Source organism: Varanus komodoensis, unplaced genomic scaffold (genome assembly GCF_004798865.1).
Source record: "Varanus komodoensis strain SLA01 unplaced genomic scaffold, ASM479886v1 scaffold9, whole genome shotgun sequence".
NCBI lineage: Eukaryota > Metazoa > Chordata > Lepidosauria > Squamata > Varanidae > Varanus > Varanus komodoensis.
The window spans coordinates 11,677,815-11,701,945 of NW_025336598.1; the positions used below are offsets into that span (position 1 = coordinate 11,677,815).

Consider the following 24,131-nt stretch of genomic DNA (forward strand, 5'->3'; position numbering starts at 1 on the left):
TTGGCATTCTTTTTGTTTGTAGACAGCACCAGTGCCCTCTAGAGGAGAATGTACAAAGCTCTGGTGATTTCCGCTTAAAACATTAAATTAAAATGAGTTGTGTGTCTCTACTGTACTGTAATTTTTTAACATCATTTAACTACCAGCTGGTGTTGGATTGAAAAGGACAGCCTAGTTTTGTTTCCATGAGCCAGTATCCTGTGTCAGTACTGTGAAAAATAGCACAAAAAATAGCGTGGCATTATTTGGTGACTTTTTGTAGGCCTTAATCATGAACCCATGTAAAATATGTAAGAAGAAGTGAAACCTGTGAAAGTGAACATTTCCAAGTTTCCCTAACATAATTTCCTGTATACTTGAAGCTCTGTCTGGCTTTCTTACAGTGTTCACATTTGTAATCCTCACCTGTAATGGCAGGATCATTAAGTGTACATTTTGTAGATTACTTGGCCATTTTTCTTGCTGTTCATTATCACCTGCCATTAAGATCACGAATATCTTTAGTTGAACTTAGCTCTTCCTATACCTGCAGTAGTGCATACTTCTTGTGTTTGTTTTGTTGTGCTGTAGATTAAAAAAATGAAAAGCTTGCTTCATTCTTGCTACATCAACTTAGTTTTTCTGATGCTGTTAATTGTGCATTAATTTATATGTGCTATGCTGTTTCAGTACAATGTAAAAGTCTCTTTGTCTCTTCTGTCTTTGTCACTGCAAGCTGCTAATCTGAATGAAGTGGAAAAAGGTCAGTTGCCTTTTAAGCCTATTTCATTACCTTGGTTTCTCTTTCCTCTGTTTCTTCAGTTTCCTTATAGGTATGTGGGTTTCAGCTCTTCAGACATCAAAATATGACATTTAGGCGCTCATCCAAAATAATTGCAATAATTTCAGTAATGTATTGTTAAATTTCCATACGTGGGTCTTTAAATTCTAGTTCAAACTGTTTAAAAATTATCAGATGAATGCATGATCTGTTGAACAGATATATTGAAATATGTTGTTATGACAGCTAAAGCAATTAAAATGCTTGATTTTGAGGTTCTTCATGCTACAGCATTTTTAAAAAAGATGTTTTAAATAGTAAAAAGGAAACGATGCATGTATTTAACTGTGTTTTGTTCTATTTAATGAACCACCAACACTTTTCAGTAGTGTATCTAAAGTGCTGTTTGCAGCCTCTAATGTATAGCCTCTTTCCTAAGTAATGGGTGAATAGATCGTTCAGCTATATAACCAGCCAGGAATAACACTTCCTTGCAAGACCTAGCGTAGTGGCTAAGGGTACAATGCTTATGCAGCATGGTTGGCCTGGGAATCGTTGGACTTTTTTCTGTCTAATCAAGTGTAGGATTGTCCTTGAACAGTATATGAGCAGGGAAGTCCCTGGCTAAAAAAATCCGCTATACTCCAATGTCTCATTCTTAGCACCCCATCTTGATTGTGGAGATGGATTTTTAGGCCATACAGCTAATCTGCATAACTTGATTTGAACTGAATTGTGAAGATAATCTCTATGTTACAGAGGTGTTGTAAGAATGACTGAAAATAGACCTTGAGAAACTTCTTACACGTGAAAGTGCTATAAATGCAAAATATTATTTCAAATATTGTATATATTGTTGCATTTAAAATATTAGCATATGTCAGAACAATACTATCTAATTGCTGTCCATCTTTAATTAACTGCATGACCATTTATGCATTGTTTTTCCCAGGTCAAGCTAGTTTTTATTAATATATCAAAAAACATTGTAAAACCACAATTAAGCACTGTATAGCAGGCCACAGAAGTTCAGGAGTCATCTCAGTACAGGCTGTAACCCAATCAGCATCCAGGAAGCCATCCAAAAATATTATTTCTCTAACCTCTAAGGGAGAGGCACAGAGGGGCCTCAGCTGGAACAGGACTATACTCCTACAGTTCAGTTATTTAATCTCATATAATGAGAATAAATAGGGCAAGGGCAGAGGATATCAGCTGGCCTGGAGATTCAGTAGGGAAGAGCAATCTCATGCTAGGAAGAGTGTCAGCACAAGCACCTTGCATTGGTCCCAGAAAAACACCAACAGCCAGTGCAACTGAGACAAAACCACTTGGCTGTGTCCTCTCCTCTCGATATACATCAGGGATAACTTACAGCATCTTGCACCAGAGGTAGCTTCTGGACTTGTATGTATCTCCCTTCTAACTGCATTATAGTAATTGATTCTTGGGTTAAGAGTGTGGGTAAACTCAGGAAGAGCCTTGTGCAACAAGCAGAGGTGATAAAGAGCATCCCTGCTGATATTTGCCTTTCTAGAAGCAAAGTAGCATCCAGGAGAAATTCCAGGTGCTGAACTGAATCCAATAGTAAGATTGTTCTAATGAGGAGATTAACCTCTCCCTGGAAGAGGCATGCCAATTCCCACAAAATGATTGAGATTACTTGCAAAAATTAGCTCTATCTGTTCATCATAATCTATATACCCAGATTGTTCACTTAGCCCAGGAAAATGTGAACACTTAATATAAATCAGCATATGATCCCTGTATCAATAACATCCAACTCCATATTTCCAGATGGTATCTTCAGACAGATGAAAGATAGATAGGATAGGATATTATTACAGTTTGTGATAATGCCAAGCTCAAAGCATATTTTACCAAAGTGCCTCTTAAAACCAGTCTGAACAATCCTAAATTTCATTATAAAACATACTTTGATTAGATGAAATGTCATTCACTAAAAATAGCTCTCTTTTTTTCTATTTTGGGTTAACTGTATTCACATTTCACCCTAAAAAAGAATTCTTAGTGCATGTAGATTCTTTCAGGCTGTATCTGTTTGTTATGTTGTTTTATTTCTGGAACTGAGGCCTCCAACATTCAGTCATCTGAAGGCTATAATCCTATTGGCAGATTTAGAACAGTCTGGATATTATCATGTAGCCATTTCACTCATCCGAACACTAATAGCACCGGCAAATAAATAAATAAGGCTCAATGAGTCCATAAAAGAAAATACTTTGTGATCCTTTGGCTACCCTTAATTAGCATTTATTCATGTTTCTGATTACCTTCAGCAAATTGTTAAAACTTGGTTGAGTGTAATGACAACTGTAACAGATCAGTAAATCCACTGTTCACATGGTTTGCTTTTGCTTCACTGACCTACTTGTCCCTGTGTGTGTGTGTGTGTCTGTGTGTATCATACTGTTTAATGCAATTTATATCAGTATCTAAGAACCCTGGTCAGTGAATGCTCTGAAGGGTTGTGTGTGTGCTCAGTAGATTTTTAAAAAACATTGTCCCTTTGAACTGCAGAACTTCATGGCATATTGCAACCTGCTTATGAAACTATTCTGTTTCAAAAGAGGTGTGTCCTGAAACACGGAGACTGCTGTTCAAGAACAGCTGGCTAAGACCATCTTTGTGCACAGAGAATGCTTTGCACAGTTCTCGGATCCAGACTCATTCATCCTGCCTTCTTACCTTATAGCAGATTTCATCCACTTGATACCCTCAAGTTGTTATGGTCAACAGCTAGGAATTCTGGGAGTTGTTGTCCAAAACATCTGGAAGGCACCGTAATTGAAAAACGCTGTCTGTTGTATAATTGACATCCATTCTAGACAACTAACAGCTTGTGCTGAAGTCTCTGATTAAAAGGATTAATCATATCTGAGTTGGTGGCCGTTGTTGCTGTATGTGGCAACTGGGGAGCCTCAGAGTGTTTGGTAAGGACAGAAGGTGGGAGGTCAGTGCAAAGGGGAAGGGCCAAGGAATGCTGACTGCAGGAAGGCTGAATGAAAGGGAACACAATCGAGGCAAGCATGCATCCCTTCCTTACTTTTTTCCACATAAGCCAGTCGAGTAGTGCCTGTTCTATTGGAAAGGGGAAAGAATCGGGAGAACCCTGGGTGGAGATACTATGGCTGGGGTCACATGATGCAGCACTGGCTTAATGTTTGTCCGAACCACGAGTGCTTCTCACAGGATGGTCTATAAGTCATTCCAGCAACCGTGGGCTTGTTGTAGAAGTTCTAAACCACCCTTGGACTGTGTCAACCAAAATAAATGAAACAAGTCCAGAGATAAATCATCTGCTCCAGAACAACTTGCAAGAGTAGCCAGAATGCTTGCTGTTCTTATCTAGCAGCGCTAGCAAGTGCTAATGACAGCAGCTCCAAAGTGCCTTATTGTGTGTGTGGGGTGGTGGTGAGACTGGGGACCTGGGAGAAACTCACTGGGGTGACTTTAGGCCGATTACTTACTCTCCATCTAGCCTACCTCACAGGGTTGTTGCTTTGAGGATAAACTGGAGAGGAGGAAACCCTTAGAGCCACCTTGGGTTCCTCACAAGAGGAGAAAAGGTGGGACAGAAATGCAATATGGTAGTAAGAAGTGACACTTGGGGGCAGCTGTCAGGAGCACCCCCCCCCCACTCCCAATGCAGAGTGGGCTTGTTTGGTCTGGCACTGTGGAGGCCAAGCAGAGCACAGTTCAGCTGCCCCTGTCCAGAGCTGCTCCCAGAGTTAAGACGTGACATGTTTTAAATTATTGTGGATGGGAGGAAAAGCACAGCTCTCTTTAGTCAAGATACAGTGTTAACCTCACTAAACAGTCTTAAAAACTCTAGTGTATTGCAGTATAAGATTTTAATGGGTTGATGAGAGAGCTAGCAGGATGACACTTCTACTGGCAAGCGACACTATGGGGAACATTCAAATAGCAGCTTGCTATTTGGAGCAGTTTTGCCTTCCTGTCTGAATTTTGCAAGCTTGATTTTTATTGATAGCCTAGAGCACAAGTATATAAGCAAACACATTAAATAGCGATTTTGTGTATACAGAGATGCTGCTGAAGAAAAGTCTTGAGAAGCGAGATTATGCTGGGAGGGATAAGGGAGAGATTATCATTTCCCCAGTGTTTTAGCTCACTATAGAAGTTTGGCTGTACTAAGAGTTGCTATAGAAATAAATGGCTTTTCAGGTCTGATGGTGGTCTTGGTTATGCTGACCCGATATACTTTCTTAACAGGTGAGCTGTGTGAAGAGAAGCTGGATTTCTGTGCTCAGGACCTGAACCCCTGTCAGCATGACTCAAAGTGCATCCTGACGCCCAAAGGATACAAGTAAGTCCTGTATCCTTACAGAACTTTGTGTTTTTAATCACTGCTTTGTTCTCCTGAATGGCTGCAGACTTTGTTTTCATTGGAATGAATTGTGCTGTCAGTCCTCATTCACCAGAGTTGTGATCACAGAATAATGGCTCAATATATTTTTTCCTTTGGGTTGCATGGAACACCATGTAATAACATGAAGATTCTCTGTTCAGTGACCAGTTTCCTAGCAGTGTGGATTAAGTACAGACAATGAAGGATGGAGAGTTTTTATCCTGTGCAACAATCCACACAAAATCCTTTCAGTTCCTTGGACTAGGAAGTGAATAATTGCATTAAATTAAAGCTGGATTATGAAGTGCAATTACAAGATGAGTTATTAGCAAGACACACTGAAAACCATTATACAATAAAGAGGTTCATCACCAGGAAAGCTAATCTTTAATTAAATTGACATCCTTATTATCATTAATTAGTATGCAGATTTGAAAAGTAGTTTTTAATGGACTTTAGATGAGATGATTTGGGAAACCTGCTGCTCTGTATTGCACCTGTTTTGTGTACTTGGTTTTGTTGTGCCAAAATGACATTAGGCCACTTGTAAGCTGTGATTCTAAGCACGCTTAAATACTAGATTATCTTTTAATTCATTGGTAAATTCATGCATGTTTGTGAATATCCATCCATCCTGTAGAACTAGTCTTTTGATAAACTTCGTTCCTTCTTTATTTTTTTCATGATTTGTTTCTTTGCTTCAAGCCATTCAAGGTAGACAGAACTAGAAGAGGAAATCAGAAGTGGGGGTGGGGGTGCTAAATCAATACAATGGGCCTTCACAGCGAGCCAGATAAAACCCACCACCAGTCATATATGAGCTGTGTCCAGAAAGTTATGAGAATGAAGTCCCTATGCTCAGGAAGGGCTCTGTGAAGGGAGAAGCTGGCCCAGGTCACTTGGGGTGGAGTGCCAGGTACAAGTTAGAACACTGATCAGTTGCACTGCAGCCCTGTCAGAGCTGAGACTTTCCCTTTTGTGACACCCTCTTCAAGTGCCTCATATTAAGAATTATGCAAGTGAGTTTGGAACAGTGGTACGCAATGAAATTTTGTGTGAAATTGGGTAAAAGTTTATCAGAAACTTTGGAAATGGTGAGAAAAGTCTACTGATGGCACAAGGCCTTAAAGGTGTTGAAGACGAACAACGATCAGGACACCCCTCTTCATCAAAAAAGGAACAGAATGTGGATGCAGTGAGGTCTGTTCTCAACCATGCTCATTCTCACTATCAAAATGATTGCAGAGGAAATGGGAATTACCAAGTCAATTGTTCATGAAATTGTAACTCAGGATTTGAACATGAGAAAAGTGTGTGCAAAACTCGTTCCAAAGATCAGAAGGAACACCATCAACTCATTTGCCAAGACCTGTTGACCCGTTCAGAAAGAGCGCCTGTTCTTTGAGTTGAGTGATTATGGGAGATGAATCCTGAGTGAGTATGATCCTGAGATGAAGAAATAAAGTTCAGAATAGCACACACCTTCATCACCTTGTCCCAAGAAAACTTGAATGAGCAAATCAAAAGTCAAATCAATGGTCATTTTTTTAAAACTTCCTTATGAAATTGTCCATAAGGAATTTGTACCTACTGGTCAAACTGTGAATCAAAGATTTTACCTGAAAGTTCTTGGTTGCATGAGACTAAGAGTTTTTCATGTGTGTCCTGAGATCAGCTCAACTTGGATCCTTCATAACAACAATGCACCGAGTCACAGGGCTTTGGCTGTCAGAGAGTTTTTGGCTGAAAAACACATCACAACTCTTCCCCATCCACTCTACAGTCCTGACTTGGCTCCTTGTGAGTTTTTCATACTCCCAAAGATGAAGAATGGTTTGAAACTAGCCAGTTTGGTAGTGTAGATAATTTCCAAAGAGCCACTATGCAGGCTCTGAACGCCATCCCACCTGAAGACTTCCAAGGATACTATGAAGAATGGAAAAGTTGCTGGGAGTGTTGTGTACACTCACAAAGTGGATACTTTGAAGGAGACAATGTTCAATTGTAATTTTTTTTCAATAAAAGAATTTTAAAAATATTCTCATTACTTTCTGGACACACCTCTTATGTAAAGCCATGCAGGGCTTAGGAAACCGCCTATTTGTGCTGCCAGCCTAGGACTGTAAAAACAAGAAGTATTGTCAACTACAGGCAAACCACCACCCATTGTGTTGGTGTTAGTTGGCCAATTTTTGCTGCATGTGTATAAAGAGAAATTTCTTGAAAGACGGGAAGATGGGTATTGTGGTGCTGCTAATAAAAGTAGGAAGGAATTGGATAAGCAAGTTCTACAGAAAGCACAGTAGTCCATATTGCATTTTTTATTCATGGGTCGCACCTTAATTGACACCTTTGTGAGTTTTATACCTGTGCCATAGCAATGCTGAGCCAAGCCATGAGTTTCACATATGTCTGTCAGACTCACCAGTAACTGAGAAATGTTTCTTGTACAGCAGACTTTCTTATTTTAGCAGTGTGTGAATGTTACTGGCAAAGCACTATAGCCTCACAGAAAGCATTTTTAACCTTGCCCATTAGGAGGCATTGCACTGCCCTCCCAGGTCAGCTGTACCTAGGAAACCAAAGCAGCATGCTGAGCTAGTACTCTGGTGCTTGATTCTGTGGTGGAAAATTCTCCTTCTAGCAGGCTCCTCCCTCCCTCCAAAGATAGGACTGCAGGAACTATTGGGGAATGCAGGGTGCCCTTCCATGGGAACATTCTTCCAGCTACCCCACTCTGTGACTGTATTGTTCATCTCCTGCCCTGGTGTGCAGCTGAAGAGAGAAACCACAGTGGCTGACCAAGGCTCTAGCCCTGGAAATGTGGGACAGAGCAAATCACTGTGCTAAGAAAGCTTAACAAGGAATGAGATTACAGTCAGGCAGACCCTAGTTTATCTCAGAGCAGAAGCACACCAGTGTGAGGGATGCCTGAACGAAATCAATGGACAATCACTGCCCGGACCTCAGGAAGGTTGTAAGCAAAGAGCTCAGTGCCTCAGAGGCTGTATCCAGGCTAGGTTTAAGCAAAGGGATAACCAAGTGGTTCTAGCCACTGCAAAGAAAGTTTCAGCATTGCATGGTTCTTCCCATCAGGGCTTTTCACTGGCCAGTTCAAAGAACCCGCATAGATAGTTCATTGGATTGTAGTATGGCAATCAGGTAGGTATTTGCATATTTTACCAGGCTGCCCACAGCAGTCTTCTTTAATCACTGTTGCCCATGTGCCTCTGTGGTAGAGACTGGGCAGCATTTTTTGATAGCTTTCAGGTTGTGCCTTCTGGAAAAAATGGATCTTTGATGCAAGGTTTCAAGGTGTTAGGTTAACACCAATTAAATCCCCATCATACAGTACGTACATGTCAGAGAGACAGCATGTCTGAAATGCCTATGTAACACAACCTTAGCGGTCTCTTGTCCAGACTGGCCTCATTGTTAGGCTTCTAAGAGGAGAAAGTACCATTTTTCAGTTGTATTTCCCCCTAAACTTTTTCCAGGGATCTGTCACCCTTGATAAAATGATCTTGGCATTTACACTAAAGAAATGTAGACTTAAATTTTCATAGGTAAGAGAGCTAAATGCATTGTCTCATTTTTCATCTTTGTTAGTTGAAAAATGCTTCTGATCATTCTTATTTATTTAAGATGAAACGTGCTGTGGGTTCAGTCATTGTTTTCAAGTCAAAATATATAACCCCAAAGCAAAAATCCTGGAATATTTGTCTAGATTTCTCCTACTAAGGCTCATATATTTGCTAATTTTGAAAAAGTATGTGTGTACTCCAGTTGCAAGAAGTGTCAGAATGATTCATGGGAGCCCTCAAGATGTACTATTTGAATATTTGATAAAATATCGCATAATCAGACATAGCAGCAAACAAGACAAAGCCTAAATTGTGGTCTCTCATGCAAAGCCAGCTCTTCAATCAACAGCACTAGCTTTCAACAATAAGCTCTGAAATGTTTTATTTGAAGTGCAGTATAACATTCCTTGAAATCTCAAGGTAATTTTTTTCTAACCATTTTGTGGCTAGATTTTGTAGTCATTTGAAATGGCACCAGAGTCATCTTTTCTTTTAAGCCTCCTGCTGGGTAGACAGAAATTGCATTTACCCTGCATGTTTCCACTCTACAGATGCAACTGCACACCTGGCTATGTAGGAGAACACTGTGATATTGACTATGATGACTGCCAAGACAACAAGTGTAAAAATGGAGCACAGTGTACTGATACGGTGAATGGTTACACATGCATATGTCCTGAGGGGTACAGGTGAGAGCGGTTTGGAAGAGTATGACAAGTTATTTGTTATGGCATGGGGGACTTGTTTGACTTGATTTTGTCTCCATTTCCATCTAGTGGACTTTTCTGTGAGTTTTCTCCACCAATGGTCTTGCCCCGCACCAGCCCATGCGATAACTATGAGTGTCAAAATGGAGCCCAGTGCATCATTAAAGCCAATGAGCCAATTTGTCAGTGCTTGTCAGGTTATCAAGGTGATAAATGTGAAAAGCTGGTCAGCATAAATTTTGTGAACAAAGAATCCTATTTGCAAATTCCTTCCCCAAAGATTCGTCCACAGACCAATATCACTCTCCAGGTAAGGTAGCTTATTTCAGTGCTTTATAATAGGCCAGTCATTCATGTACCCCAATGAAAAGGTTTTTATTTTCTTTAAATTAGCCTGATCATGGTTCTGCCATCATTAGGACAAAGTTAGTACCCTCCTAATTCTTAAGACTATAACACAACTTCTGCAGAACTGCCAAAATGGCCAGTGGTCTGGGATTATGGGAACTACCGTTGAAAACAATGCTTATTCCTGATTTAGGGCATATGTTCAATATTGTTTAACACAAACAATCCTTAAGAAGTATGGGTCAAGGAATCCAGAGCACTGCACATGTTCACCATATAAAATTTTAGAGAAATTGCCATATAAAACTGAAGTTCATATAACAACTACTCATATAGTGAGAAGAATGGTTATGACCTGAGCAATAACTTTTTTAACAAGAGGAAAAAGGTAGTTGGCTGGCTGTAGTAAATAGCTTGATTTGAAATTAAACGTCTTCATTTAATTTCATTCTCTTTGAACAACAAAATGGTTTGTGACAAGATTGCAACAGATGAAGACAGTGGAATCCTGCTATATAAAGGTGACAGAGATCACATAGCCATGGAACTTTATCGTGGACGAGTAAGGGTCAGCTATAATTCAGGATCCTATCCCACATCTGCCATTTACAGGTGAGTCTGTAAATGGTCAGCTACAATTTTAAGAGAGTCTGTTACTTGTGGTACCTAGGTATGCCCAGCTCCTGAAGCCAAATAGTTACTGGCAAATTATGTATTTAACAAGGATACATTAGTTCTTTAAACTGTGCTTTCCACTGAAAACTGTCCATAATGGGAGACATTATGAACCAGGGTGGGTAGCCCCTTTCAGTCCATGGACTAGATTCACTATTAGAGCAGCTGTCAGGAGCCACATTCCAGTAATGAGTGAGACCAAAACACCAAAAACGCCAGCATGTTGGAGTTTAAATCTCTTGCTTCCAGTAGCTAAGCCTTGGGAAAAGAATTTGAGCCTCTTAGAATGGTGAAGAACTGCACAAAAGGCGGGGAAGCACCATATGATTACTGCCTTGAGCAAAGGATATTATTATTTATTTAATTTCTATACCATTCCATAACTGTTGGATGGGAAAGAAATGTAATAAATTTTAAAAATCAACTTGAGAGAATTCTAAAAGCCCAAGTCAACAGAGAGGTAAGCTTTACATGGGCCTGAATTCTTCTCCACCTTGAACTAAGATCAAAAGGTAAGCAGCTCAGCACCACACAGCAAGCCTAGCTTGCTGGGGGCCCTTGAGAGTGTAGAGGATGATTGCCTTCAGTGCTGGTAGAAACTCCTGCAACCCCACTGCAGCCACCACCACTGCCCCTTTGTCTCCCTCCTACCCCTGCCTGCCAGTCTTACGTCCTCTATTTGCCTGGTCTCCTGCCCCACTCCCTGCCCACTGGCCTTCATAGCTTTTTGTGGCCAGACTCTTTTTAGCATCTAAACCTCTACAATCCCTGGCAAGTGCCGAGCTTTTTTTTTCCTCAAGGCAGCGTGGGGGTTTCATACCTCCATATTCCCTCACTATCAAAGGCTTTGGACAGCCAGGAGCACTCTGTACTGGCCAGGCAACACTAGCTTTGATAGTCGGATATTGTGGAGTATGTTTGGTCACTATTGGCCACTATAGCCAATGGCGAAGAGTCATGGGAGTTGTAGGTTAAAGTATCCGAAGGGCCATGAGTTGCCCACCCCTCTTGTAGGGGTTTCCAAGGCCCCACAAACCCAGACTCCAAATGTCTCACCAAGGTTGCTGTTTCACACTTAGTTTGAAATGAGTTGGGCCTTAAAGGACAAAAAATTCTGGAGGACAACAGGAGCATGAAGTTGAAATAATAGTATAAACATCAGTGAAAGGCCTGGAAGTATAGCTTGGAACTGTTCCTATTTCGCACCCAAATTACTAAGATCAAAAACAGAAAATGCTGCTTGAGTGTCTAGAAGCCACTAAATACTGAAATTGAATCTAGAATTAAGTAGTGTGCTCATATCTTATGGTTTTGAGGAAACCCTTCTGAATCACCTTTGTTTCCTTACCCAGTTTAAATAATGGTTTCAGTGCATACATATTTGTGAGAAAGACACCATCTATTGATAGAATGTGAGAATGAATAGATGAATAAATTGAAAGTCTGTATTTTGTTTGCATTTATTTATATTTACATTGAGCAAAGTCTTGTTCACAAGCTAGTTTGGTTGGGATTGTCCTTGCTCACACTGTGGCAATGGCAGATGAATAGATCATGCAAGAAGTAAGACATTCTCCAGCCTACTGAGCTTATGGGCAATTGAAATGATATGAACTAGGAGAGAGATGGGAGCACACAAGTAAGGAACTTCCATCTTGCAGAGAAGGAAAGAGTATACCATGAGCAGTAGCATGAGGAAAATATGAGGTATCCCCCATACTCATTCGCATCCTGCAGTCATTCTCCCAGTTCCTGAAGATCATAAAAGACTCGTGTTATTCCTGCTCATGCCCCGGGCTTGTGGTGGGAGGGACAGAGCTAGAACCACTGTCCACCATCATCCATTTGACTTAGAGATGAGCACTGCAGCTACTATAATGGATACTTTAGAAGGTGCCATCTGCTTATTGGAAGAAACGTTTTCGAATAAGTTACTTCAAATGGCAAAATGGAATGAAAAGACTAAAATCATTCTGTGTGAAATAATGCAGTACTTTGCTAGGCAATAATATCTAAAGACCCAGATGTTAGTAGAGTTGTATACATTCCACAGAAAAAATATCCCCGTAAAATTCAGCATTTTCTATAAAATAAATGCAGATTTTTAATATTCTTTTAAGAAGGTATTTTAAAATATCTGTTCCTCTTTATGATGCTTTGTTTAGAGTTATAAAAAGTACCATAATTTGTGTAACTGCTATATTATTTTCCACATGCATGCATTTAATCACATTTAAAACAAAAACAGAATTATGGTATACAAAAGAATTGACATAAATGTTAAAGCACAAAAGGGAATTAAAGGTTGGTGTGTGTGCGTGTTTTTTCCTTTACAAACCTAGAAATAGTTGAAACTAGATCTTGTATATGAGAAACTGGAATGACTCTGGGATTACTGCTCTTGGGTTTATATTTTTGTCTGCCTTGGCCAGCTGTTTTCTGGGAAACAATGAACAACCAAAGTTCTGCGTTATTTCTATCTTTATGTATTCTTGCTTCCTTAATTCACTGCAGCCACCTATTTGACTCTTTTTCTTCTCCTAGTCAACTTTGAAAATTGAATGTAAACTTCCTTCAATTATATTCTCATTGTTTCAAAAAGTCTGGGATCCAAAGGAACGACTGGAAAACTTCCATGTGACCACTAGGCCCCTTCTGCAGCTTCTATACTGCCAAAATGGCAGCCTCTGGCAAGCATAGAGGTCTGCAGTTGGTAAAGGAAACTGGCAAAGCCCCTGTGGATATATGCAAGTGGGACCTGTGTGCAGGGTTCTTTTGATGTGAACAATTCTTAGGCGGACAACACGTCTTAAAGTGCTGGTGAGCTCAGGAATGGTTGCTGCCGAAATGCAAAAGTCACTTATCACTCAGTAGCTCTGCTGTGAGCATGGCAGTCCACTTTTACAGAGGCTTTTCCATTCTGTTCCACAAATAGAGGAATTCTCCACACAAACATTAGGTTTGCTGTGCAAACATGGAACTTTTCTGTCTGTAGAGAACAGACACTCCTACATCCATAGGACTTTCATGTGTTCCCCATAATTTGAAAATTTGGAATAACTGGGAACAGTAGAAAAGGTCATTACAAATGTGTGATTAGAAGGACTAAATCAAGGATGGGCAACACACAGATGGGACACACACAAGTTAAAGCCTCCACCCCCCCACACACACACAAACTGCATTAGGTTTTGGGAGTAGCATGTATGATGTAAGAAGGTAAGTATGCATGCATATGTTCAGGGCATACACATGCATGTGTGATGAAGGAGTACATATAGCTCCTGGCCAATAGCTTATCTGGCCTTCATCTCAAAGGAAGTTACTTATACTTGGACTAAGGATGCAAGCCACCCTGGGCTGGTCAAAGGAATGTTAAGATAGGCTCTCAGATCTCTGCTGTGCCAAACTAAATTTGGCCATCGCTGTATGATTGAAATTAAGATGTTTAGTTTTTATATTTAAAAAAAAAAAAACATTTCTCAGGGAAGGGAGAAAACAAGTTCAGGATCTCCAATGTTACAGTCCCAGTGAAATTTAACCCCACCCCCATCCCAGGAGGGAAGCATCTGATCATCTTCCAAAAACAAGTGGGACTCTTATTCATTACTCCTTTCTGTGGGTACTTGCATTCTCTCTGTTTCAAGTGGAGAGACAGGGCAGGGCCTAACAGGGAAGTGTTGGATGTTTGACCTGGCCAAACAATCAACTTGAGGTAGGCCCTCAGTATGATTAAATGCAGTGTCCAGAACTGCAGTCTTGGCAGTAAGAAGGGTTCATGGCCTAAATGGGGAAAAATGTAGCACACATCTGAAGACAGTTTACAGTTTGGAAACAAGCTGAAGAGAGTTGACAAAGCTCCACACACACTAAAAATTGGCTTGGCTTATTCCTTCATTTTCTGAATTGTAAATGCCTGGAGAAATCCAGACCCACACTTAGTGTTTAGGAAGTGCATGCATGCACAAATCTGAGCATTTAAGGAGTTCAGTACCTTTTATTCCTTTTTGTAGTGTTGAGACAATCAATGATGGAAACTTCCACATAGTTGAGTTACTGACCATGGATCAGATTCTTTCTTTATCTATTGATGGAGGAAGTCCCAAGCTCATCACCAACTTATCTAAACAATCCACTTTGAATTTTGACTCCCCACTCTATGTAGGAGGTAAGAAAACATGTTATTTCTACTCTTGATATGAGTATGATTAAGACTTGGGTAAAGGCAAAAGTTCATATATTTCATCTAATATTCCAGCTGAAAGTAAGACCAATATTAGTAGCTTTACAGGGGTGCATTGTCTAAAGGTACTTTTAATGACTTTGGCTTTGTAAAGTTGAAGAAATTGAGTCCATTGGACATGTTCTTTAATACTGCTTAGATTTATCTAGAAGATCCTTATGGTATCTCTCTGTTTAAAAACAGTGCTAATTGTGAAACATTCCACAGTTAATCACACTTTTCTTTATTACTATTTTATTACATCTATATCCTGGCTGCCTTTCCTGCAGTAACTCAAGACAGCTTACATAGTCTTTCTCCAGTTCAACAACCCTATGAAGTAAGTCAGGGAGAGTGTCATTGACCAGTCCAAAGTCACCCAGTTAGTTTCAGGGCCAAGTGGGGACTAGAACCCAGAACTTCCAAGTCTCACTCCAGCACCCTAACCACTATGGTTATTTTAAGTAGCCAACAGTGATCTTCAGCTAACCTGTGGTGATTCAGGCATTGGTGATCTCAAGAAACAGGTAATTGTAATATACTGTATGTGAGGTTACTCTTGGCGTTGATCCAAAAGCTGTAGCTGGATGCTAACTTGCACCCATTTTTCACCCTTTCCTCAAAGCATTGGGCTGACTTCTAATAAGTTACTGTGCCGAGTGTAAGAAGTTGCTGTTAATGCATAAAGCCCCAGATGACTTGACACAAGGTCACCCAGATCAGCTCACCCCTTAGGCCCCTGCCCAAACTCTGCCATCATCTGAGAGAACTTGTGGAAGTGCCCCACACTTCTGAAGGTAATCCCAGAAACACGTGCAGCAAAGCATTCCACGTGGCAGCACCGTCCCCTGGAATGGTAGGTGCCCACATCTGATGGTGGGATGCCTTCTTAAGAGCCTCTTCACGCAGGGGTCCCCTTGCCTGTGACCCAACCAATTAAGGGCTGTAAAACACAGTAGAATGCACAAGTTTCCTACTGCTTAACATGGTTTATTTAGTGCTCTGTCGTGGAACCTTACTGTTATTTTGATTATTTTCACTGCTTTGATACCTTTATAGAAGGTAGTGTGTAAATGTGACTTACTCATAGCAATTAAGATTAACTCAGGCTTATTCATTTTAAATTATGAAATGGCCTGGCTTGTTTTGTAGGCATGCCTATGAAGAACAATGTTGCTGCACTGCGCCAGTCCCCGGGTCGCAATGGCACCAGCTTTCATGGCTGTATTCGTCATTTGTATATCAATAGTGAACTCCAGGACTTTAGGAATGTCCCACTTCAAGTTGGAATTCTCCCGGGCTGTGAACCCTGCCATAAGAAGGTGTGTGTCCACGGAATCTGCCATGTGACCAGCCAGTCAGGCTTTACTTGCGAGTGTGATGGAGGATGGACTGGCTCACTTTGTGACCAGCAAACCAACGATCCTTGTCTAGGAAACAAGTAAGTCCTTGTTAAATAGTATTTTCCAGTGTCTCACATATGCATATCAGCAGTATCTCAGGTTTTAACTCCCACAGCATTTCTTCTTACAGCATGCATATGGCATAATTGGCCAATGGACCCCTTTCAAGTCCTAGCTAAAAATGATTGATTTCAAAACAACTCCAGTTTAACATTTAAGAAAATCAATTCATGTCACATTCCAAAAATTGAGTCAAACTCAAAAGCTGCTGGGCAAGTTGACCTCTAAAACATCAGGACATATGAGAGTCCAATGCAGGGACTGGTGAAGGCAATCCACACCTCTGATCCTTATGCCCTGCCTTTTTTATTAGACAGGCTCTTTTGCCCATCTAGAGAAGTTATTTTGCAGGGGAAGGGAAGGAGGCCGACAGGCTCAGGGCAATTCATCTGATCTTCTACCCTCCCTGCTCACTGAAATGCCCCCTTTCAGCTCTCCAAGGTCACATTCCTGACCTTGGAGAAGTGGCTGACACATTCTCTCCACAGTGGCTGTAAGGAAGCAGAGCTCTGATTCTCAGCTCCAAGGTCAGAGCACGGTCTCCAACCTTGATGCTAAGATTCCAAAATATTTTATGGCTCCTCAAAGTTGTTTAGGGTTTGGATCAAGGTTAGGGCCATAGGAGGCACTGTTATATTTCTTAGTTGGGGTGGGTATCAAGAAGCCCTGGGACAGAAAATTATTGAGGAATTGGAAGCAAATCCCCATGAGGAGAGACTGAAAGAACTGGACATGTTTAGCCACAAGAAAAGAAAACTGAGGGAAGATATGATAGTTTCTTTTAAGTACTTGGAAGTTGTTGCAAAGGGTTGGGCAGGATCTCTCCTGAATTATCTGAGAGTGCTGGACCCGGAATGGGCTCAGATTACAGGAAGCCAGATTCCAACTGAATATAGCTATAGAACCAATGATCTAGAGGGGTCATGGGCTCTCTCACGCTGGAGGCATTCAAGATGCAGCTGGACAGCCATCTCTGGAGGCGTTTTAACCTGGCACCCTGCATTGAGCAGGAGGTTGGACCTGATGACTGCACTGGCCCTTTCCAACTCCACTACTGAATTATTGTAAATGCATACGTGAACTTCTGTACTGGAATCAGAACAGAAGACAAACCAAACCAAACTGAAAAATCCATACAGTAAAATGCTAGGCTCATAATAAATAATGGAAGTGGTCCATTACCCCAATAGATTAATGAGGTGGTGGTTGTTGTTGGACAGAACATTACAAATAAAAAATCAGTGTTGCAAGTTAATAATGTTAACACCTGTATGAAGTTAAAGCTACCCTGGAGCAGAATTAACCCCCTACAATAACATTTATTCTTGGGATGAATTGTACCTGAATTTAAAATGTGTGTTGTTTCTTTGCACACACAAGAATATAAAGAAAAAATACATAAAACCAAAAACATCTATCCCTAAGCTTTTGGAGTGTCAGCACCACAAAAAATGAAATTTATTGCATTGGGAAAATGTTAAGTTCTATTCTGGACTGGACTGGCCATACCAAGGCTCAGGAGCCACATGTGGCTCTTTTGAGTTTATTTTGCAGCTGGCTACTCGGGGCACTGGCTTGCTGCTTGCTGCCCACCACTGCCACCCATGGGTGCCTGCTTGCTGCCTCTGCCCAAGGGCATCTGCTTACTGCCGGCTGCCACCACCTGCAGGCGCCCACTTGTGGCTCTCAAACGTCTGACATTTACCATACAGGGCTCTTCCATTGGACGTGTCTGGCCATCCCTGTGCTATGCCCTAGTTTGAGAAGGTGCTGTGGATTGAAAGGAGCCCAGATGCCTTAGGTGTTTGTCAGAGTCACTCTCCTATTCATTTCTATGGTGATGAATTGGATTGTTGGAAAATTAGTAACTTAAAAGTTTTGACAGAGAAAAGGACTGCCTGGTGGGGATAGTGGGCCTTTCTTCTCCCTAAACATTTCTAAATGCATTTTTAACTATATAAATATAGAACACCACAGTGGAATCAATGTGATGGCTCAGGGGTTTTTTAAGTGTTATAATTACATCCTTTTTAACTAGCTGGGGAGGAATATTAACTTTTGAAAGTGTCCATTGAAAAAACCATCAGTCAACATAGAAAAGTGTTTGTTTGAGTTGTTTCTATCAGATCTATTTCTCTTGCACAGTGAAGGAAAGAGCAGCCTGAGATCACTAGCTGAGTTCAGGCTGGAACTCAAGGCTAAAGTGGAAGGCTCTGCGGCCCTTGGGGCTGCCAGTTGAGCACCCAGAGAACAGCTGCTGATGGAGCCAGTGGTAAAAAGGCCTGGTGTCAGCACAGGGACGCCAGACATAGGCATGCTGGGAACTCCCTGAGCTGATGCTAGCTTCTGCAACGTCTTTCATTACCTTTTTAAAAGAAGTATATTCAGGCAATGGCTGGCTGGCCATGTACATGCTTGCATGCTCATTAGATTATTTCTATATGCTTTTTTCTACAAAGTTAATACTGCTACCTTCCAAGCATCTTTGGCATCAGGGCAGCAGAAGCAAATTCACTGTATTCCTATGTCTATGGTAATACTATAATTTAAATGATACCCAGCTCTACCTCTCGTTCTCAACCAATCCAGGTGAGGCAGTGGCTGTACTGAACCGGTGCCTGGCCGAGGTAATGGGCTGGATGAGGGCCAATAAACTGAAGCTCAATCCAGACAAGACGGAGGTCCTGTTGGTAGGTGGGTCGGGCTTCGGGGTGGGAGACCTCGACCTTGTCCTGAATGGGGTTGCACTCCCTCTTAAGGACAGGGTCTGCAGCTTGGGAGTGCTCCTCGACCCAGAGCTTTCACTGGAAGCTCAGGTGACAGCGGTGGCGAGGAGCACTTTCCTTCAGCTTCGGCTGATCTATCAGCTGCGTCCCTACCTGGAGAACGATTGCCTGGCGACAGTGACACATGCATTGGTTACTTCCTGATTAGACTTCTGTAACGCGCTCTATGCAGGGCTGCCCTTGAAGACGGTCCGGATACTTCAGATGGTGCAAAATAGAGCTGCCAGGTTGCTGATGGGGACTGGTCGTTGTGCTCACATAACTCCAGTCCTCCGTCAGCTTCACTGGCTCCCCACTGAAGTCCGGGCCCAATTCAAGATGCTGGTTATTACCTATAAAGCCCTTAACGGCTTGGGACTTGATTACCTAAAGGAGCGCTTACGTCCATATATGCCCTCCCACCCCTTGAGATCAGTGGCAGAGGCCGTTCTCCGGGAACCCTCAATGAAAGTTATTAGGAGGGCGATTACCCGGAGGAGGGCTTTCTCTGAGTTGGCGCCCAACTTATGGAATGCACTCCCCAGAGAGGTCCACCTGGTGCTGTCGTTACTTGCTTTTCGGCCCCAGGCCAAGACCTTTTTATTTAAACGTCATTTTAATTGTTAATTTTATTTATTGATTTTAATAATTTTTCACCAGAATGTCTCCAATATTTTATGTAATTCTATCATTTATAAATATTTATGTGTGGAAGCTGCTCCGAGGCTTATGCAAATGGGGCAGCATATAAGTTCTCCAAATAAATAAATGAGTGAAACCGCACACAGAGGTTTCTGTTTTGGTCAGGGTTGGCAAGCTGATATTTTGGTTTTTTATGTTGAAATAGTTGTAACACATGGAATGAAAGGGTGGGTGTGTAGAGATGTGAATAGCACCTTGCAACTGAAGTAATATGTAGGACCTTTTAAATCACCCCACCCCACCCCACCCATAATACTGCTGTTTGTAAAGTATGATCTTGAATTTAAACCTTACCTTCTCTTTGTCAAAGTTTGAAACAGTTTTCCTCAGGGGATACCCGTCCTTCTCATTAGAATGTAGTCACTAGAATTTCTGCATTGCCTTGAGTCCATAGCAGAATCACTTCAATTCAAAGCCCTTCTTTACTGTGAAACATAGTTGAAAAAGATTTATCAAAGCAAGAGATGGACAGACAAGAGACCATGTCATAAATGTCAGAAACAATTGGGTTTCCTGGGGCAATCCTCCTTGCCCATGCAACTAGAAGGCTATGAATGAATTGCAATTTTCTGCTGACAACCTTTTTCCCCCTGGTTAACAGGTCTTGTGGGGGGAGGGGTAAGGTCAAAATTACAGGTAAGATGTGTCGCTTTTTTCCTTGTTGAATTTTAACAACTGTTTCAATCCAAGTAATTTTCAGCCAGATTTTGCATTCCTTGCTCCCACAGTGCCTCATGCACACACAAACCCCAAAGCATGAGGAATGCAGAATTTGGTAGTTGTGACAGCCTGCTCAGGTCTTCCATAACACATCTACAGTGGCAATATTCCAGCACTAATAGAATAATGGCCTATGTGCTTCTTTATCCTTGCACTAACCTTGCATACCAATTAGTCCAATACAAACTGCTTCAATGGGTCTTCCTGAAAAAGTGCAATCTAAAAAGAAAAGGAAAAAACCCTAAAAGCAATTTCCTTTTTGAGTGCCGTCCAAAAGCATTTATAGTTAATGTTGCTTAGCCTTAGGTTGGATGAATAATTTATTTTTATTCTCTTGGGCTTGTCTCCCCCTGTAGATGTGTGCATGGTACCTGCTTGCCAATCAATGCATTTTCATACAGTTGTAAATGCCTGCAGGGACATGGGGGAGTCCTCTGTGATGAAGATGAAGAACTGTTTAACCCCTGCCAGTCCATCAGATGTAAACATGGTAAATGCAGGCTTTCAGGCCTTGGGAAACCGTATTGCGAATGCAGCAGCGGATACACTGGGGACAGCTGCGATAAAGGTAAATAAACAATCGGGTTATCATCATTTAATGTAAGGGGGGAAATGTCAAAACATATTAAAAAATTCAGTTTTGCACACACACAGTACATTTTTCTTTGCAAGCTTTTAAATTTCTTTCCCCTCCATTATCCCCTTGAAACTATACAGAGTTTATCTCAATGACTTTAAAAAATAACATTTAATTGTTTAAAAAATCCTTTTTTAAATGGTTCTTGAATTTAACATTCAAGATTTTTTTCCCCAAAGATTTTGCTGTGAAAACTTTTTCTTTATTCAGAAGCAGCTTTTACTATATTTAAACTGCCACCTTTTACCTGCTATATCTTTCTGTATTTATTGTTTCTCTACCTTCTGCAACTGCGAAGCCAAATCCAATGATTCTGCTCCTAGTTTTATCACAAACTCTACTTTTGACCTCTCATCTTCAACTGATTTATCACAGCGAAGTATACAGGTGAGATGGATGAAAAGAGGATGACTTGTTCTTTTCTCTCCTTGTCTATCAGTGCTCTTTCACTTCTGCTGTCTTTTCTTCCCCCACCCCATCTCTTTTTTTCTTGAGCTGACATTTATTTATTTTGTACTTTGCATCAATGTGACTAGAATAGAATATGGGGGTTGAGTTTTTAAACCAGATGTCTCCTGTTTAAACTGATTTTATGCCTCAGTAATTTATGAAGTTAGTGGAATGTAGCTTCTATTAAATAACAGATTGAATAATATTTAACTCAAGGTCTAATAAATGAAAATGCATGCTGTCTCAAGCACTTCCCAACAGTAAAGGAAAACAGCTGGCCATCCTGTTAAGAACAGATGATGTGTATTTTTGTAATAAAGAAAAAGATTTGAATTTCCAATTTTCTTGTCATTGTAATAATAGTGTATTTATGATTTAGATATAAATCTTCGCTGAAAATAAGCCACTCTGAAATTGCAATCTAGAGTTAATCCTGTATACCAAAACCATTATTTTTCTAAGTTAAAAGAAATGTAAAACAGAAACTATATTTAGAAGTATTTTATCCTGTTACATGGTATGTCATTTGCTGGATGTTCTTTCTTCATGTTACAGAAATCTCTTGTCGAGGGGAACGAATCAGAGATTACTTCCAAAAGCAGCAAGGTTATGCCGCGTGCCAGACGACCAAGAAGGTATCGAGACTAGAATGCAGAGGAGGGTGCTCAAGTGGGCAGTGCTGCGGGCCATTGAGGAGCAAGAGGCGGAAATACTCTTTTGAATGCACTGATGGTTCCTCATTTGTGGACGAGGTGGAGAAGATGGTAAAGTGCGGCTGTACAAAGTGCCCCTCCTAAATGTGTCCTATTTGCCCCACTTGTTGTTTTTTTAAAAAAATGTTGTATACTTATTGACCATGTCTTGGACTAATTAATGCTTCATAGTGGAAATATTTGAAATATATTGTAAAATACAGAACAGACTTATTTTTATTATGAGAATAAAGACTTTTTTTTCTTCAACTGCAACAACAACATCAATCAAGTGCTTGAACTGAGACTTCTTGTAACCCAGAGGAGTTGGAAGGAAAAATAAAGACCTGGTAACATTTCAACAGTGATGGGAAACATAACTGCATTTAACATCAAGCTTTCTTTATAACATGCTGAGGACAAGCAGGCACCCTGCTCAAAGTGACTTTAAATACTCCAGCTTATTAATAAGAAACCGATCAGACTAAGACTTTTTTTTACTACTTTAACAATAAATTTGGGTTTGGGTTTATTGTCTTGACAAGACCATATCAGACTCTTGTAGGGGTGGAAGGAAGAGTGTCAGGTGAAAAGAATCCATTTCAGCACATTTAACAAATCTGTGATCCATTTTGTATGTCATACATGATCAAGTTGGGAAATGAGGGCTCACTAACAGAAGAGGATGCACCATACCCTTAAAATCTCCTGATAAATTCTTTTATGTTGGCATGTTAGCAAAAACAAAAGAAGAATCAAGTGTTTATCTACCCTCTTCCAGTATTAATTTTTTTGTAAGATAAATGTTAAGGGGATGATAAAAATAGATTATTGTTGGGAAAATTAGTTATAATATGGAGTTTTGTTTCTATGAGTTCTGAACAGCTCTATACAGTATTCAGTTTATTGAGAAATATTTATTGTATCAAAGTACACTGTACTTAACATGTAGGCCACCCCCTTTTACTGTTTTTCAATGCTTTAATATATATTAATTTATATTTGTCCTGATATTTTTGTATTTCCTGTTGTTGTTGTTTTTTAAAAAAGACTTAAAATCAGGATATTTGCAATAGGACTAACATAGCATGTTCTCATGGGGTAAATAGATTTGGTCCAGGTAAATTTGTTTTCCTTAGCAACCTTTCATCCAGTGTTACTGATGGAACAGGATGCTGTATGCAACAACAGTTTGTAGTTTTCATGGTAGCAAAGTACTGTGCATCTCTCAAGTCCTTGTAATGTAGGAGGAAAAAAATGTCTTTGCAGTAGGTGGCAAGTGTATAGAAATGATCATTTCCCTAAATATGCATTACTTTACGGAAAATGAAATGGTATGTAGAAAATGACACTAGAAAGTAGACCTTAACAAACTAATATTCCCTTGGAGTTCCTTGCCTTTAAAATTAAACAGAGAGGGGCTGTACTGCCAAGAACTGTGACTTTTCCCAAATATTAAAACTGTTTTACTTGCCCTAATGTTTCCCTTTGTTAACATGTTGCTGCTAAATCACAACATAGGATTGGTAATTATTCATAGTGGGTTGTGTTCTTTTTTCAGTAAATCTCGGGGTACCCTATAAAAAGGGGTTTTTCAATTTTTTTAAAAAAAGAAAATTTAGATGTACATGTGTAATACAGTGTTGCTTTGTCTTATTTGGACTGATATCAGTACCTTTACTGATGTTTGTAAATTAAACAGATATTTACTTCAGTGCAGCTCTTACTTGTATTCTTCTAAGAAATTTAACTTACTCAACATTTTTAAACAATCGATCTGTAGCTTTTAAATAAATTTGACAAGCCTTCCCAATAAAAAACCAATCCAGGGTACTGGAAGAATTTCCATGGAAGTATTGCAGCTTTACCATTACTCACAAGCATCATCTTCAAAGGAAAAACAATGTTGTTGTATTTTTTTCTCCGTGAATTAGCCTGACTTTTTGTTCAAAGGAAACAGCAAGTTGTACTTTTAATTCTATACATAACAAAGCTGGTGATCACAGTATGATG

At 40.3% G+C, this 24,131-nt stretch overlaps 1 protein-coding gene across 4 annotated transcripts in view; it reads left to right on the forward strand.

The window, feature by feature from the left end:
• The window catches only part of SLIT2 (slit guidance ligand 2), a 314,805-nt gene extending 291,028 nt beyond the window's left edge, over window positions 1–23,777 (forward strand). For 2 of the 4 annotated variants that reach the window (XM_044417691.1, XM_044417694.1), the window contains 8 exons: window positions 5,018–5,111; window positions 9,289–9,426; window positions 9,514–9,754; window positions 10,274–10,404; window positions 14,481–14,635; window positions 15,842–16,130; window positions 20,696–20,907; window positions 21,982–23,777. In XM_044417691.1, coding sequence (XP_044273626.1) covers window positions 5,018–5,111; window positions 9,289–9,426; window positions 9,514–9,754; window positions 10,274–10,404; window positions 14,481–14,635; window positions 15,842–16,130; window positions 20,696–20,907; window positions 21,982–22,223 — 1,502 coding nt within the window. In that variant the 3' untranslated portion in view covers window positions 22,224–23,777. The remainder of the gene's footprint in view (window positions 1–5,017; window positions 5,112–9,288; window positions 9,427–9,513; window positions 9,755–10,273; window positions 10,405–14,480; window positions 14,636–15,841; window positions 16,131–20,695; window positions 20,908–21,981) is intronic. The other 2 variants (XM_044417692.1, XM_044417693.1) reach the window with 2 other exon arrangements.
• Window positions 23,778–24,131: the final 354 nt, after the last annotated feature.